Here is a 17,218-nt window from a genome sequence, read left to right as displayed (position 1 = left end):
TAGTCTCTGCATTTTTCAAATAGATTGACTTTAAGCATGAATGCACTCAAAAGTTTTATATCCAACGCATATATGATCATTCCTGCTGCTTCAGTGACCACGACCCAATCCCCGCGAGTGACTTAATGGCCTGGAATAACTTGAATTAGCTGATTACGGGGGTCTTCAGTGGTGATAGGATCAGAAAATTAGGTCTCAGCAATTTCAATAATGAAGCTTTAAAAATGAACACTATCACAATTGGATTACAGTGGTGCATGTATGGGAGCCCAAAAATAGCCCCACCACAAATCCACTATGGAAAATCCACTATTATACAGGGAGAAGAATGAAGATGCTGGAATATGAAGGGGGGGGGGGGGGGATTGGTACGGATTTTAGGAAAAGGGAGGTGCATGCAGAGAAAGAAAAACACAAGGGCATCTGAGTGGAAATTAAACACTTTTATACAACAGACCCACTTCAGGAAATCTTTCTCAAGTGACAGAACAATTTAATTATTAATAAAAAAGAAAAATGCCTCTTCAACACTCTTTTCATGGCTCTTGTTTAAGAGTTATCTTTTCACATTTGGTTCAAGGCGAGAAAGAGAAATAATTACGGTTCACATATATTTGCGCACACTTAGTTAAGATTAAATCAAGCATAATGGAAGATTTGCTGCTTCAAAGTACTTTAAATGTGGATAAGTACTCAAAGAAATCTCTCGCAATAGATACAGGCAGTGGTGGAAAGTTTCAAGGTTTTTATTTTGTCATACAGTACGAACATAGCTACAGAGTAGTTATGACGATGAAAATCTTAGGTCACAGGGTCCTCCAACAGTGCAACACAATAACACAGATAAACAGAAATATAATGCAAGTAAATAGTAAATACAAAAATAGTTTAAAAAAGTGAAATAGTGCAATAAGAGTCTATATGCAAGTTATTGGAATATGATATATTAGATAAATACATAAATAATTACTAAGTAGCAGATAAATGTTATGGAGGTTGTTTCAACAGTTCAGGTGTTTAACAGTCTTATTGCCTGTGGGATGAAGCTGTCTCTGTGTCTGGTGCTTTCAGTCCGGATGCTGCGGTAGCGCCTGCCAGACGGCAGCAGACTGAACAGTGTGTGGCTGGGGTGATGGGGGTCTTTTATAATCCTGAGGGATTTCTTCCTGAGCCGCTGGGAGTAAAGGTCCTCCATGGATGGCAGCTCCGTCCTGGTGATGTTCTCTGCAGTTTTCACCCCCCTCTGCAAAGCCTTACGGTTGAGGGCGGTGCAGCTGCCGTACCAGGCCGTGATGCAGCCAGTAAGGATCCTCTCTATGGTGCACCTGTAGAAGGTCAGGATCCTCTCTATGGTGCACCTGTAGAAGGTCAGGATCCTCTCTATGGTGCACCTGTAGAAGGTCAGGATCCTCTCTATGGTGCATCTGTAGAAGTTGCAGAGTATCCTGGGGTCCATGTTGAACCTCCTCAGCCTGCGGAGGAAGAAGAGCCGCAGTCAAGCTTTTTGGGTGATGGTGGTGGTGTGAAGAGTCCATGTCAGGTCCTCAGTGAAGAGTCCATGTCAGGTCCGCAGTGATGTGGACACCGAGGAACCTGAAGCTGCTGACTCGCTCCACCGTAGTCCCATTGATGGCGATGGGGGCGTGTCCCGCTCTCTGCTGCTTCCTGTAATCCACAATCAGCTCTTTGGTTTTGCTGACGTTGAGATGGAGGTTGTTACCCTGGCACCAAGATGGACAGTACATTTACTCAATAGGTACCTGTACTTTACCTGAGCATTTTTATTTTATACTACTTTATACTTATTTTTCTATGAGCTCAGATTTTATTTCTGCTTTTTTAAACTGTAGTATGTGCTCATGTGTTTCAATGTTGCTGTAAAGGCTACTGTCTGAATATGCTTAATGAAAGTCAGGTTTTTCTATCAATGAAATCTCTGAGCAGAGGACACATGTTGCATTCTAAATATCTGGGTTTCTTCTTTAAGGTCACATTGTCCTGTTGTCTTACATAACACATTTACAGTTTTGTTACTTCCTCTTTTCCCAAACCAAGTGTCCTTCAGCGTGCTGCAATGACCTTCAACTCCTTTTGAATATGGACTCTACAGCCCAGCCTGTTTCCAAAAACTCCTCACACTCCCCCGTGTAAGATTGAGGTACAAAATAAAAACTAGGGATTTGCTCATTGATGTGAAGTATCCGACATTGAAACAGTGGATTTTCGGATCAAAAACCTTGAAAGCTTTGCTGAATATATCTCAGTGTGACATCCTGCCATCGTTGGTTATTTATACCACAGTTACAATGGGAAACACATCACCAGCAGAAATAAAATAATATGTTGGCTTCAAAGAGTTTCATGGTGGATTCTCATATTGTATAAAAACAGGATTTAAAAAGTGAGTGTTACGTAGTGATGTGATTATGTTCCGAAAGTAAACAAAGGAGTCCAATGGAGGCGTTTCATCACTATTGGATTTATGTCACTTTAATAGACCCTTTACCGGTTCGATAATGAAAGAATGTATTGTTTTCTTCAGGGTATACGCAGGAATCCTGAAGTCACATTTAATACCTTTTAAGACCTCATGGCCACTTTGAGTTCTAACCGGTTACCTTGGCGACACACTTCACCTCACATTGACTATATACAGTATTGATTGTCCTTCCTCCTTATCTTCCCACCATTTGGACGCAGACTTGCATTTCCCCATAAGGATGTTGCTTAACAACCGGCGTAAACGGACCTTCACGCGCTATCAAGCATCCTGTTCAGATGACGTCAAACCCAACGGGATGCCATCAATAAACTCCACAGAATCACACTGCACACCTACGCCATGACTACATTCAGGCAGACTGTAGAACACAACCTCTCTGGACCATTTATATACTTATTGAAAACAAGCTACAAAATGTAACACCTTGGAAAATGCCCTTTAATACTTTTTAATAGCCTTAATTTTCGCTAAATTGATTGATCAACTTTTAATACTTTTTAAGACCCCGCGGACTCCCTGTTTCTTAGTTGTATTCATGTTAAATGTTTATTTAGTTTATCACCTATACTGTACTGGCACCATTTAAAACTATTGACTGGAAAATGGTGCTCTAAGGTTGGGAAATGAAACTTTAGACGAAAAGGAAACTCATGTCACAATTAGATACAATTGTTCTAATTGTCCCAAGAAAGAAAAAGGGTTCTAAACCAACTGAAATGCAGAGACAGGGGACATACACATCCACAGCAAGTAAACTCCTCAGAAATACATTTTTAATCGCAACTCTGATCACCTTTCATTAAAAACGCCATGAGTTATTTTCTAGTTGATAGACAGAGAACTAATATGTGTGTAACTAAAGTAAAAAGAAAGACAGGCCAGCGGGTGAGTTGAGGTTGTGTTTATGATGCACTGGGTGAATATTACAGGACACAAAAAGCAAACATTGGAAACATCCTGAATGTTTCTCCAGGTTTTGGTTTCTTGACAGATATAAGTTCAATATGATGAATGCTGAAAGTACATGATACAACCATTTACAGGCATCAACATTATATTCCTCAATGAACACAGGAATGGAGTTTTACAACAGAAGAATAAACAATACAATGAGAGTTAAAGTGCAGAAATGAGGGAATGTGTAAGGGTTTCATTTTGCTTTTTAAGACACAGCACAATGGAAATGATTGTTCTTTCCTAAACTTTATTTTGCACAGCACTGAACAGAGAGGCTAATATATATATGAAGAAATATCGACTCAAGATCTTGATAAAAGAACAACATAAAAGAGAGTTCGAAATCACGGACAATTACCGTCAACCTGATTTCCTTTGAACCTCAAACTACCTGACCTCCCCCCAAAGCCGCAGAACTATAAATTATACGGCCAGAAATAATAAAACTCTTTACAAATTACAAAGCCTCATGTTACCTGTTCTCTAATAAAGATGTGTATGTGTGTGTGTGTGTGTGTGTGTGTGTGTGTGTGTGTGTGTGTGTGTGTGTGTGTGTGTGTGTGTGTGTGTGTGTGTGTGTGTGTGTGTGTGTGTGTGTGTGTGTGTGTGTGTGTGTGTGTGTGTGTGTGTGTGTGTTCCAGCGCCGCTACACCGACGTCTTGAAGGCCTGCAGGATCATGTTGGTCTGGTGCGTGAGCCGGTTGGCGCTGACAAACACGTTTATCACTCTGGAAACAAGCGTGACAGAGACACAAGGACACACGTGTCAATCAGAGCAGAGAAACCATGGCAACAATATTAGGATTGATCCAGGAAACACTCTGGCGGGGGGGAAACGGAGAGGATGTCAGGCTTCAGAGTGAATCCACGGGAAATGGGTCAAGGGAATTATTCAGCAATGGTGGATTTGATGGACTGCGATCAAACGACAAACCATTTACATGATGGTGACAGAGTGTGTGTGTGTGTGTGTGTGTGTGTGTGTGTGTGTGTGTGTGTGTGTGTGTGTGTGTGTGTGTGTGTGTGTGTGTGTGTGTGTGTGTGTGTGTGTGTGTGTGTGTGTGTGTGTGTGTGTGTGTGTGTGTGTGTGTGTGTGTGTGTGAGAGAAAGTGTGTGTGCTGCTATAAAAGCTATTAAATGTGTCGTAAAAAGGCAGAACGAGTGTGTGAATAGGCAGAAAAAGGAAACGGGTTCATACTTTCCGTCTCTGAAGTAGGTTTTCAGCGTGACACTGAAGCTCTTGGAGTATTTCACAAACTCTTTCTTCTGCTGTTCCAGCACCTAAACAATAAATACAGAGAGCCTTTCAGCTGCACTTATCCCACAAACACGACATTTGAGTCAAACTAATGTTGTCTTTTTCATGTATCCTCCTACTTACCCGTCTATTCTGATACTGGTATTTCCTGAAGACGGTATTAACTGTGTCTAGCAGCTCCTTTATGGCACTGGCGATGTCTCTGCGGATGACACAAACAAAGTGTAGGTTAAAGAGGACTGACCATGCTTTTCGGGAGTTTTCCCTTTCCTGTAGTGTGTTGTGTTTTTGTGCATTCAAAAAGTTCCCTTCTATTCAGAGGGAATGCCAATCTCCAGTCAGTCTTATGAAAACCAACTACCGTACTTTTCGGACTATAAAGCGCACTTGCATATGAGCCGCAGCAGCTAAATTGTCCGTCTGTCTTGCTCTCGTTCTGTCTCTCGGTTCCACCTTTACTTTGGCGCGCTACCTGTTTCACTCTTTTCCTGCCTCCAGCTTTTCCTGCTGGAGCCCGCCGCTTAAAGGTGGCGGGCGCGGACCGGTCATAGAGCCCATAGAGTTAAAGGTGGTTAATTTTACCTGTACAATCCATAGATTTAGGAGGTTCCCTAGTGGCCGTTAGCTGTACAAAAAAAATGGGGAAAAAAGTCGCGGCTTATAGTCCGAAAAGTACGGTATACTTGTTAGGGAATCATTTGATTAGGTATTAAAACCTGGAGCTGCAGAAGAGTTCTTCAGAATTGATTGTGGCATCTCAACCGTGTGGTGAACTCGTGGCCCGTGACATGTCTGGTGAATTCTCCGGCCGAAGCTCCAAATAAACCGTCAGTGTTTGCCATCAAAGCTCCAGCTCTCCTCGTGTCTCTCTCCGAGTCCTGACTCTCAATTGCTTCAGAAATTCACCCAAAGTACTGAGTGTTGTTTCCTGTTTCTTCCACTGTTTCTTCGCTTTCTCCTTCAACTTTTTGTCCCCTTGAAAGCACTTGAAATCTGCCATTTCGTAACAGTAATTTTTCAGCATTTCTTTTTAATTGAATTCATTTCTAAGCTCTCCGCTGGGTAAGTTACTTAAGCAGTGACTCACTAAGAGTATTGAATTCGATCAGAAATAATGGCAAAGTGGGCCAAGGAAATGAAACGTCTTTCACTCTTAAGTAGCTGTGTGTGTGCGCGTGTGCGCGTGCGTGCGTGCGCCTTATAGTTTTTTCACCACTCTTTCAAAACAGACATACATTTTGTTGCATGTTTACATTTGTATGTGTTTAACTTCAGGTCATGTGACAGCAGTGTAGCCCTTTTCATTGGTTGATGAAGACTGAGATAGATCTAAAAGCTCCAGATAAACCTTTTGCATCTACATTAGTTTGTCATGCCGCTGTTTCCAAGGTTACATATGAACTCCCATGTTTGAGACCGTTTTACGTGCCATGTCTCTCCCCCTCTCCCCGTGATTGTCTCCCTCCAGGTGCAACCTCCCATTCACTAATCAGGCACAACAGGCTGAGGAAGCTGCAGCAGCTCTTCTCTACTCCTCTGGGCTCCATGGATGTCAGTGTGTGACCAGTGACTAGTTTTTGGGTGGGAATTCATTAAAACCTAAATAACACACGACAGGAAAGGGAAAGCCCCAAAATCAAACATCAGTTTTGAGGGTGAATTGTAATCACATATAGGAACCCTGGACCGTTCACTCCCAACAGTTGATGTTAGCCGTAATGTGTGTTATTTTTGTTTCGACTGAGCCCAACTCTATTGAAAGATTTTCATATCTTCTTAGTCCCATTACGCTGCACAGAAAGAGCACTTGCATCTATTTTAACGCCCACTCACGTCTTTCCTTTGACTTTGCATTCAATTGTGTCTCTTCCAAAATTCACTACACAAAGAAATAAAGCATTTTTTATGTCTGTGCTTATATGCAATTACTTGTTTCATCACAATCTTTCTTTTAACTGATACAAAAAAAACGATTTGAAGTCCTTTTGAGGCAATTTCTGGAAATGTACAGAACTAATACAAGAGCGAAAGCTTTTAGATTGACACACACTGAGCTGTCTTACTTGATGGTCTGTAGGAAGCCTACTCTGTCATTGATCTCATCAGGAATAGTGCTGAGGATGTGTTTCAGAGCTCGGGCCCTCTCGTTCAGCTCCTGAAACTCCGGCTCCCGCCTGTCAATCATGAACTCTGGAAACATCAAGGAAATGAAAAAAACACAGATCACACACTCGTCCTCATCGACATCAACACAGCTGCACATAGCTGCAGGGCACATTGAAACAAAGCAATTAATAACAGTGAAAATGTATCAAATGTATTACACAATTGTGTGCACACTTTAAAGTGACAGTTGGATTAAAGCTGTGCCATGCAGGAGGTACATTTAAAATTCATCCAAAGTGTGTGTGCGTGTGTGTACGTGTGAATTCATTACTGCCATCAATCACTGTTCACGGCACAAAGACATCAATTACAGACGATGGAACATTTAAGAACACGGAGAGCAGTTGATTTGTGGGGAAACAGCGCCCCCCAGTGGAGGACTGAGCTCATGGAACAAAGGCAGGGAATAACAGGAATAGAAACGGGGCTGAATTGGTAATCATTCTGCAGCGTTTTGAACTGTCCTTGAGCAACAGTCAGTTTTGTGAATGTTGTGATGTGACGCATTATATTGCACCCTCCGTTCACTATGCATCCTACCTTCCACATCGTCTGCAGCCATACGAAGCAGAGACTCATGGTAGTCGATTTTTATGTTCTTCTTCTCCAGTATTTTCAGAACAATATCCTGTGTTACACCTGGGCTCTCCTTCTCTGCCTTGAGAAACACAAACACACAGGTGTGAACGTTATCTCAGTCCTCTGTACAAATAAACAGAAAGTCAATAGTGCAACATGTACAAGGGAGGTTAAGTACGGTGGCCGACAGGTGCAAAACGCGCCCGAAACAATTCAAAACACAACGGAAACGGGGACACTAAAAAGTGACGCACACAGCATGGATGTATAATAAGAACGGCACACAGCTGGGATCGGAGCACTTGTTGACATTCGGGGATTATAAAGTTGTCCAACTGTCACTGTTGGCAGAGTTAGTCTGTTTCATAATTGTAGCTCGCTTACAGCAGATCTGAAATAAAATCAGAAGGAATCATCCGATCACATTGTTAAAAGGTAGGGTAGGTAAGAATGGAGAAACCAGCTCGAGTGCGCTAGATTTTAAAAGTACACTTCCTTACAGAGCCCCTCCTCCAACACACACGAACGCGCACATGACCAATGAGGGAACGAGATAAGTTTGTGCCCAGATGGAAGGCTGACAGGCAGGTAGACCATCCAGTTACTTTAGCCGGCCGGCTCAGATGATTGGTCGTGCTTTTTACAGCGTCACGGCTTCCACAGATGACTTTTGTTTATGTATTTGTTGTCAAAGCATTTCATATATTCATTGCTATCGGGATGTTAAGAGCATTCCATGGAATATAACAAAAAGTGTTTCTGGAGTGAATTACCTACCCCACATTTAAAATAAGCCGTTAAAACACTTAAAGGTGGGGTAGGTAAGTTTGAGAAACCGGCTCGAGATGCACAGGATGTTTCTTCATTTGTGTTTTGGAAAATATTTTTGGGCCATTGTAACACATTTGCATCGGTCGGCCACCGTAGGTGAGGGCATGAGCTATAGGTTTTAAAAGTTTGTTCATTTCAAACAAAATAAAGCTTATGTTTTTACCTTTATAATGGCTGCTCTCAAGGTCTGTGCTGCTGATAAGTTGACTTTCTCCAACTGCAAGTAGTAATACACAGACACAATCATAAGCCAGTAGCAAAACCACACACACACTCAGCAGGGTACTTGTACACAGGGGTCCTGTGTACCTCTCTCAGTCACTACCCTCCCTTATTTTCACTACTCTCCTTGGATCCGTTAATCCTCCATGGCTGAACGCCTTCCAAGAGACCAACTCCTCTGAACTTTGATGGGTTGCCAAATATGTTTTAAGAAATGGAAATGCCAGCATAGAAATTGGAAACATTGAATGAGAACTTCGAGCAGAAGATAATCTGATTTATATATTTCATTCTTTTCAAGTTAGTGAGCTAAAGGGGAAAGTTAAATAAAACCTTTTGGAGGTTTGACTGGTTATGTCTATGTGACATGCTTTTAGTCACTCTGACCCCTAAATACATTTGAGTTGTAAACACCATTGGAAAGAGGAAATTCTAAGCTTTCCAATGATATCCTTCACGTTTTTTAGTGAGAGGCGGCGGTGATTGCTAAAGTTGTCACTCAGTCTTTCCAAGCTTCAAAAATGTATGTATTGTCTAAATATGGCAAATTAAAGTTTGATATTCAGAAAGCCTAGACCCCACAATTACCAAAACACTATGTAGCCTATACTATAATGCAATTGTTTGCTTACCAGACCTCTGTATCCGGCTTCTTAACTCTGCTTGTCCACTGAAATGACGGCAGCTAAGTTGCATTGTTGATAATTATTATCCAATCTAATAATTATAATTATTATCACTCACACACACACACACACACACACCACACACACACACACACACACACACACACACACACACACACACACACACACACACACACACACACACACACACACACACACACACACACACACACACACACACACACACACACACACACACACAACACACACACACACACACACACACACACACACCACACACACACACACACACACACACACACCACACACACACACACACACACACACACACACAGGACAGTGTGTTATTGTATCGTGTAAAGCCGTGTTGAGTCCGTCCATCTGCAGAAAAGTCTTTGTCATTCCTCTGGGCTGATATTGTGGTATTACAGAGCCTGTCAGGACTTGAATTAATCGTGTGAATGAATCACAATTTCTGAAACTTTTTCTGAACTACACCTCACAAAATATAAAGAAACAAAGACATGTCGACCTCAAATCTGATGAAATAACATAAAAGAGAGGTAACAAATGCTCACTGAAAGCCACAGATTCATAGACTATAAAGCCAACATTTTAAAATCTCTTCACAAATTAAAAAGCTTCATTTTCGCCAATAAAAATAACTGCAGTATTAACACATTGGAAAGAATAATGGTTTAAAATTCAAGCCTGTTTCATTCTTCTGACACTTCACATAAATGGCTTTCGAGTATTTTATTCCTCCTAAAAAAAAAAAAAATGGGGCGAAGCCTGTGAGCTAGTTCAGTCAACTCGAGCACCAATCATACATTAACACTCTTACAACCAACCAACGCATTCTCCTAACCATGCCGCTCTATTGAAGCTGCCAGGTCTTCCTGCCTCTGCCTCGCTCATGCTGCTGCTGCTGCTGCTGTGTTCACTTGCTATTGCTGCTGTGTTCACTTGCTATTGCTGCGTTCATGTTCCTGCCGCTGTGTTTCATGTTGCTGCTGCTCGCCTGCCCCCCCACCACCCCAGCTTCCACCTGTAGGCTCGGGGGATAGTTATCTAATCATCACTCAATGTTCTTTGTAAATCTGTGGAGTGATGAGGCCCGAGCCGAGACGCCAAACTCAAACTATATGCTGCTTCTAATAAACATATTAAGGAACACGTGAGTAGTCTGACTGAAATATAAAAATAAAAGTAAAGACTTCAGATGAAAGCTGACAGAATGCCTTTGGATATCATTTGGGGAAACTGCTGTTTGAACGTTTTCTTTCTATGTCTTTATTTGTGTAGACAGACAATAAATAAGAGAGAAATTGGCCTCCAGCGCCTCCTCAGAAAATGTATGCCAAATGAATAGTGTTTAGCAATATGTAAACACTATTCTCTTTGTGGTACAGAGAAACAAATTGTAAATGGAATTGAGTCAAATTGTTTTCAAATCACATTGGTATGTTATCCATTTGATAAATACAGCTAATTGTTTTTGTTTTAAAGGTCTCCTATCATGCAAAATGCACTTTTTGATGTCTTTTATACATAACTATGTGTCCCCGGTGTGTCGGGGAACTCACGCAGCGTCAGAAAATAAAACCCTCTCTCTTTTCCTCCGTACCCAAATCTCTAAAAACGGGGCTACAACGGAGCTGATCCAGATTTGCGTCCGATGTGACGTAATATCGGAAATGTGGGCTGGCTTTACACCAACGGCCCAATCAGAAACGTTGCTATCAGAAACAATGCCCGACTGTTTTGGACGTAATATGGTCAGTATGGTTAGCATCGCTAACACTCAGAGCTAACCTGTACTGCACAGAGCATGTGTGTGAAGAAGCAGGAAATAAAAAGGAACTGGTAGGGCTGCTCAATTAATTGTATTTTAATCGCGATTACGATTATGGCTTGCAACGATTACGAAAACAACGTAATCGAAATAAAACGATAATTTTTTTATTATACTTAAAGTTCAGGGTAATCAACTGTTAAAAACATACTGTTCACATTTTTTTCCTCCAATAAATGGATGTTTTCAAAGTCAATGAATAATCGCAATTACAATTATTGACCCAAATAATCGAGATTATGATTTTTGCCATAATCGAGCAGCCCACCTTGTGGTATAACCGGCAAGAGAGAAAGCCTTTGAGCTCCATACTGTTTCAGATCCTTGATAATCCATGATATGGCGTTTCATCACCGCAGTATTTAGTTTAGACAGTAGCTGCCGGGTCCCGCATGAGCTCAGCCCCCTCCTTTTTTTTAATTTTTTTTTAAAAAAGCTTTATCCCCAAATCAGCACTTTTGAAACAGGAAGTGAAATAGAGGGATATGAGGCATGGCTAGAATGGGTGATCTGTTTGGTATTTTGAGCAAAACACTTAATAGACATGTTTTTTACATATTTGTACATATCTGAGACCTATGCTATTGCCTAAAAATAGCATGATAGGTCCACTTTAAGTGTTTGCTGTCACTAGGAGTATGGTCTGTTTATTATCTTGTCCCTTTTTATGTAACTTTTGCGCCTTTTGTGTTGTATGAATACCTGTATTTGTGCCATGTTTCAAGTATATTTGTACATCATTTTGAATATTTAGCTAGAAAATTGAAAACAGGACTTGCTTACCATCTCCTTATTGTCATGTTAAACTTGTAGGCTGTACTTAGACTGGGAACAATCAGCAACAACATCAGTTAACATGCTAAGGTTTAGCTTGTATAACGTTGACTATCTTTGTTTAGCATGTTCTCATACTAACATTAGCTGATTAGCACTAACAACAAAGTGGAACAGAAGCAGATTGTATGATAAGCAAAGCTTTCATAATTCATACTCAGGGGAACAAATCATCCAATAGCTGTTGAGATATTTCAAAGATAAGAAAAAGAGAACATCAACAAGAAAATGGCACAACAGTATATAGGAAGTGAATAGACAGTGCTGGATGTCAGAGAAATCAGCAGTACAAGACAGACAGGAAGTAAACACTAAGGGGAACAGCAGAAGAAGATAGACAGGAAGTAAACACAGCAGAAGAATGTTGAATAGAATCCCATTTAGAATTAACCTCGCAGCATTTCAACACACACACATCACAACCTCCTCTACTCCACATGAGTATTTACCACAAGTCTAATCAAAATGCCTTTATTTCCTTTTAACTGAAACTCTGCATGCTTTACCTGGTTAAAGACGGGGAACATCACAGTGTACACAGCCATAGAAACTATCGAGGCAGCGTCGGCTTCATTCTTCATGTCTTCCATGATCATCCTTGACTGATCGATGGCCCTTTGTGTGCGCGGTTGTCCACTGTTGCCAGTTTCACCTCATTCAATCGCTCAAGGAGGCTGACAAGAACCTGAAGGAGATGAAAAGGAACACAAGGGCAGGTAAACAAGCTGCAGGGAGAGATGAATGGTGGCGGGTGCAGTGGACAAGAGTATGGGATTTCATCAAATAAAAGGTTTCAAAAACTGTCCCATGGTTACAATGATGGGCTGTATACAAAGATGGACGACGTGCCTCGACCTCTGCTCAAAAAGAGAAAACCAAATTATTCTGAATATGGGAGCGGCCATCTTGATATTTTGACGTCACTTTGAGCCAGGGTTTATGCAGTTGTGATCAGGGGGATTTCTGGGCCCGTACACATTACGACTAGCATTGCTACATCTTGCTAGCGTGAGCCTTTTAGCAGCTAGATTAGCACCACGGTAGCTTTTTGGCTGGCAAGATGTACAAAAAGTTACCATAAAAGAGTGATGACTATTTGTCTGTAAACTGAAGCTTTTGTAGGACCGAAGTCCTCATCGGAAAGGCTCCCTCGACAAAAAGCAATGGGATTTTTCCTTTTGATTTCAGTATATTGCAGAACGTTTTGTTCAGTAGGATAATCTCCACATATTAACACCACTTTGTGATTTTTTAAGTGTAAATGCAATCACCAGAAGTAAAAAGCTAACATTAGGCTATAAAGGAACCACATCGTGCTAGCATGACTTCACGTCACCACCGCTAAGCTCAAGGTGGCTAATGTCCAGCGTGGTGACATTTGTTAGTCTTATTTTGTGACTTGTTAGCAACCGTGGTTTTATGACACAGCCTTGTGACAGTTATGATTCGTTAAGCTACACCACCTCCATTGTACCGTTCCCAATCCTTCGGCTGTTAAGTATGAATACCCCATGGCCTTCAATAACACATTAAAACCAACTAATCCGAAAACACAATAACTGAAAATCCATCATAAGAACTTAAAATGGTCAGATTTGTACTGCAGCCAGCCACCAGGGGGAAGTTAAGATGCTTTCTTTAGGTTTTTAAGATCCGTCATATCATCCATCTCTCCATGATTACAATTACAAATCAATTTAGTTGTGTCTAAATGTTTCTGCATTGAACATGGGGGACAGAAAATCTTCTTAGTCAAAGATGGAATACATTCAAACAATCCATTTGGTAATAATTCCAACGCCAGCTTTATTATTTTCGATTAGATGTCATAAAATGTGACGTTCACCGCTTCCCAGAAAGCCTTTTAGTCACTGACATGATCATCACATAACAGCCACATCGCCGAGGGCTGCGAGCTTTACTGTTCCACCGGGTGCAATGGTGACAAAACTGGCATGAGTCATACCTGAATAAGGTACACCCTATCCAATTATACTGCTGCAATAAAATGTCAGTGATAAATATAGAACCGAGGCATTTTTATGACTACATTTTGGCATGATGAAACAGTGAATCCCATTGGTTAAATTCAGAGAAAAATATCTATAATATCCTCATTTTATTAGGCCGTTTTGCATTTTTGCATGGCACTTAAATATAAGACTATTATTATTTCTATTCATTATACAACAGGTGTGTGATCATTTAATGGAAGGTAGGGAATGACTGTAGCTTATATAAAAAGTGCGTCTTGAAGAAACCATGTGAAGACCTGTCAGTGAATGTATAGTCCTCCCTTGAACTCATTTAATTGAGGCGTTTCATTTTGCCCAATTGTTATGTTCCCCACAATTCTACGGGATAAGGGAAGAATAAAAAGATGACACCCTGGGAAAAAGAGAGACAACTAAACTGTTCAACCAAAAGATGTTGTTTGTTAACTCAAAGATGAAAGTGCTAACCAGCTAACAAGTTATTAACTGTGGAGAATGTCCTAACATTATTCTAATTTCTTACACAGAGACACTGCAACACACTAACCACTATTAAACAAAGTAAAGGGTTAAAAAACAGGTCCAGAATGGCAGTGTTTGCTAATATGAATAGAGTGGTGCAGGAATGAGTCCTTAAACCCGGGAATGAGTTAGCATTTTACTACTTCTGGTTCCCTCGTTTGAACTGAACTGTTTTTGTATGTATTTGTGGTAAGAGGCCTGTGGTTAATAAGCTGAAGAGATTTCACGTACGAAGCGTATGGAACTGGGTCGTAAACAAAAAAAACAATACAAAAACAGTATCATTTTAAATCAAGATTATAAAAGTTAAATTCAAAGAATATGTAACTGTCTCACCAAACATAAATATTTACCATAAATAATAATACACCTATATTAAATGGCTCTTTCACTTTCTGACCTCATCCCTTTTCCTGCAGTTAAACCTATACAGTATGAGAGTGGTAGATAAACTGGAATAAAGCACGATTCAGGAAATAAGTACCTTCAAAGTTTACAAATATAAGACATAACCCCATCTCAAGACTCAATTTCACTAAGACATCAATACATTGTAATATGTAATATTATATAAATGCAAATGTCCTCAAACCTTCAGTTCAGCTATTGTGTCATTTTTTCCCGTACAACAAAACAGTAAAAATACAAGTTAGTCTACATTACTGAATATGTTTGCTGAAACCAGATAAATCAGTGCTAATCTTGGACAATTTTTATAAATATTATCATATTTAATTATAATATATTGCATCTAAGTTGGGCCGGGTGCTTTAAGATGAATAGTAATGTGTTCATGTAAGACCACCAATATCATAGCTGATCAAATAACGTTGAAAAATACACATTAAATATACATCACATCTTTCATTCATAATCTTAGATCCCACAAACGTTTTGATGTCATTTATACGTAAATATGTGTCCCCGGTGCGTCGGGGAACTCACGCAGCACCAGAAAATAAAACCCTCTCTCTTTTCCTCCGTACCCACATCTCTAAAAACGGGGCTACAATGGAGCTGATCCAGATTTGTATCCGATATGACGTAATATCTGAAATGTAGGCTGGCTTTACACCAACGGCCCTAGCAGAAACGTTGCTATCAGAAACAATGCCCGACTGTTTTGGACGTAATATGGTCGGTGCATGTTTACATTAGCATCGCTAACACTCAAAGCTAACCTGTACTGGAGAGCATGTGTGTGAAGAAGCAGGAAATAAAAAGGAACTCATCTTGTGGTATAACCGGCAAGAGAGAAAGCCTTTGAGCTCCAGACTGTTTCAGAGAGAATCCTTGATAATCCATGATATGGCGTTTCACGGCAGTATTTAGTTTAGACAGTAGCTGCGCTCAGCCCCCTCCTTTTTTATTATTTTTTTAAAGCTTTATACCACAAATCAGCACGTTTGAAACAGGAAGTGAAATAGAGGGATGTGAGGCATGGCTAAAATGGGTGATCTGTTTGGTATTTTGAGCAAAACACTTCATAGACATGTTTTTTATATATTTTTATATATCTGAGACCTATGCTATTGCCTAAAAATAGCATGATAGGTGACCTTTAAGTAAAAGAAGTACCAGAGTGTAGATACTCTGTTACAAGTAAAAGTACAAAAGTATTAGCATCAAAATATACTTAAAGTATTGGTCCATTTCACAATAATTGAATATGTTTTGATCATAATTGTTGATGCATTAATGTGTTTATCAAAGCTGTTAATTACTTTGTATGCTGCAGGGTAGCTTGTGAATGTTACTCCAGGTGTAACTAAAGATTATTTTAGTGTTGATTATATTTCATATCATTTATACAAATCCACAAAGTAAGTCAATGTATTACATACATTTAGTGGATTTGAAGTAGATGAATTAATTCTGATTTGTAGTGGGGTAGAAGTACAGAGCAGCAACACATTGAAATACTCCAGTAAAGTCTCTCAAAATGGCACTTCACTAGAATCACTACATTACTTGAGTACATCTACTTAGTTACTTTACACCACTGTACACCAAATATATAAATGCTGATAAATATTGACAGCTGCGACGACCCAGAATGCACCGCGGTTCCCATTATACGTTAAGCACAGGTAAAGTGCCTCATCACCACCTTAACTACTAAACAACTCCTATTTACCCCCACACGTTTGTCAGTTTAACTAACAGGTAAATAAATAAACATGTCGCTGACTGAGAGAGCAAGACACTTACCTGTTTTTAGATGTATTTTTAATGAAGAGAAGACAAGCAGCGTGCCAATGTAGGCTGTAGGTGATGTTAAAAAGCTAATAATATTTACAGCCAGGTAGCGTTAACATGAGATTAGCCGTTCGGATAAGAACAGGTGATCAATACCGTGGTTAGCTAACCTAGCTAGCTAATGTCTGTGATAAAATAACGGAAATGTACAGAAATATATATAAGAATAAATTACTGATTCGTTGTTTCAATCTCCCCTCTTCTTGTTGTGGTTTGTGTCTCATTCAGGAAGTTTTCTGCCTGACAAAGCTGCAGCGAGAGCCGGGGTAGGCGGTGTCGCGAGCTGTCAGTTGGTATCGCAGAGTCGGCCGTTTGTAGTTCTTTCGGCGAGTCTGCTGCGTCGGTTGCCGTTGTAACGGTCACCAAAAAAGACTACAAATCCCTAAAGTGTGTACAGGTGGGGTGTTTTAACCAGATGTTGCGTTGACATAGCTACGCACTACCTTTTCCACTTCCTAAAAAAGCGAACAACAAGGCTCTCTGTCCTCGATAGGGTGGTGTATTTATTTGGAGTAAAAATAGCAAGAACGACCCGAAATTAACTGCCGCACTGTGGGACAAGATAGTTATCTTCCCATGTCAACTACTTCC

The 17,218-nt window shown here is 40.3% G+C and overlaps 1 protein-coding gene across 2 annotated transcripts; it reads right to left on the bottom strand.

Moving 5' to 3' along the window:
• Positions 1-3,389: 3,389 nt before the first annotated feature.
• pdcd10a (programmed cell death 10a) lies at positions 3,390-16,903 on the bottom strand. 2 transcript variants are annotated; one of them, XM_034097161.2, is made up of 8 exons: positions 16,803-16,903; positions 12,359-12,537; positions 8,458-8,511; positions 7,425-7,542; positions 6,782-6,908; positions 4,842-4,920; positions 4,659-4,741; positions 3,390-4,188 (listed from the first exon to the last, which is right to left on the bottom strand). In XM_034097161.2, the coding sequence occupies exons 2-8, from the start codon at positions 12,446-12,448 to the stop codon at positions 4,107-4,109; spliced, it is 633 nt and encodes a 210-aa protein (XP_033953052.1). In that variant the 5' UTR covers positions 12,449-12,537; positions 16,803-16,903; the 3' UTR covers positions 3,390-4,106. The 2 variants fall into 2 exon arrangements, with proteins under 2 accessions (XP_033953052.1, XP_033953051.1); XM_034097160.2 differs by having other exon boundaries at positions 16,580-16,867.
• Between the last annotated feature and the right edge of the window lie 315 nt (positions 16,904-17,218).

Source organism: Pseudochaenichthys georgianus, chromosome 13 (genome assembly GCF_902827115.2).
Source record: "Pseudochaenichthys georgianus chromosome 13, fPseGeo1.2, whole genome shotgun sequence".
Classification (NCBI taxonomy): domain Eukaryota; kingdom Metazoa; phylum Chordata; class Actinopteri; order Perciformes; family Channichthyidae; genus Pseudochaenichthys; species Pseudochaenichthys georgianus.
This window is presented reverse-complemented; position numbering and strand designations above follow the sequence as displayed.

What these genes read in the sequence shown, in the direction of transcription:
- pdcd10a (XM_034097161.2), bottom strand. Translation starts at nt 12,448, where the DNA reads ATGATCATGGAAGACATGAAGAATGAAGCCGACGCTGCCTCGATAGTT. An exon ending in GGCTGCAGACGATGTGGAAG is followed by an intron (nt 6,909 to 7,424) that starts GTAGGATGCATA and finishes TGATGTTTCCAG; the next exon opens with AGTTCATGATTGACAGGCGG. An exon ending in ACCTACTTCAGAGACGGAAA is followed by an intron (nt 4,189 to 4,658) that starts GTATGAACCCGT and finishes GCTTGTTTCCAG; the next exon opens with AGTGATAAACGTGTTTGTCA.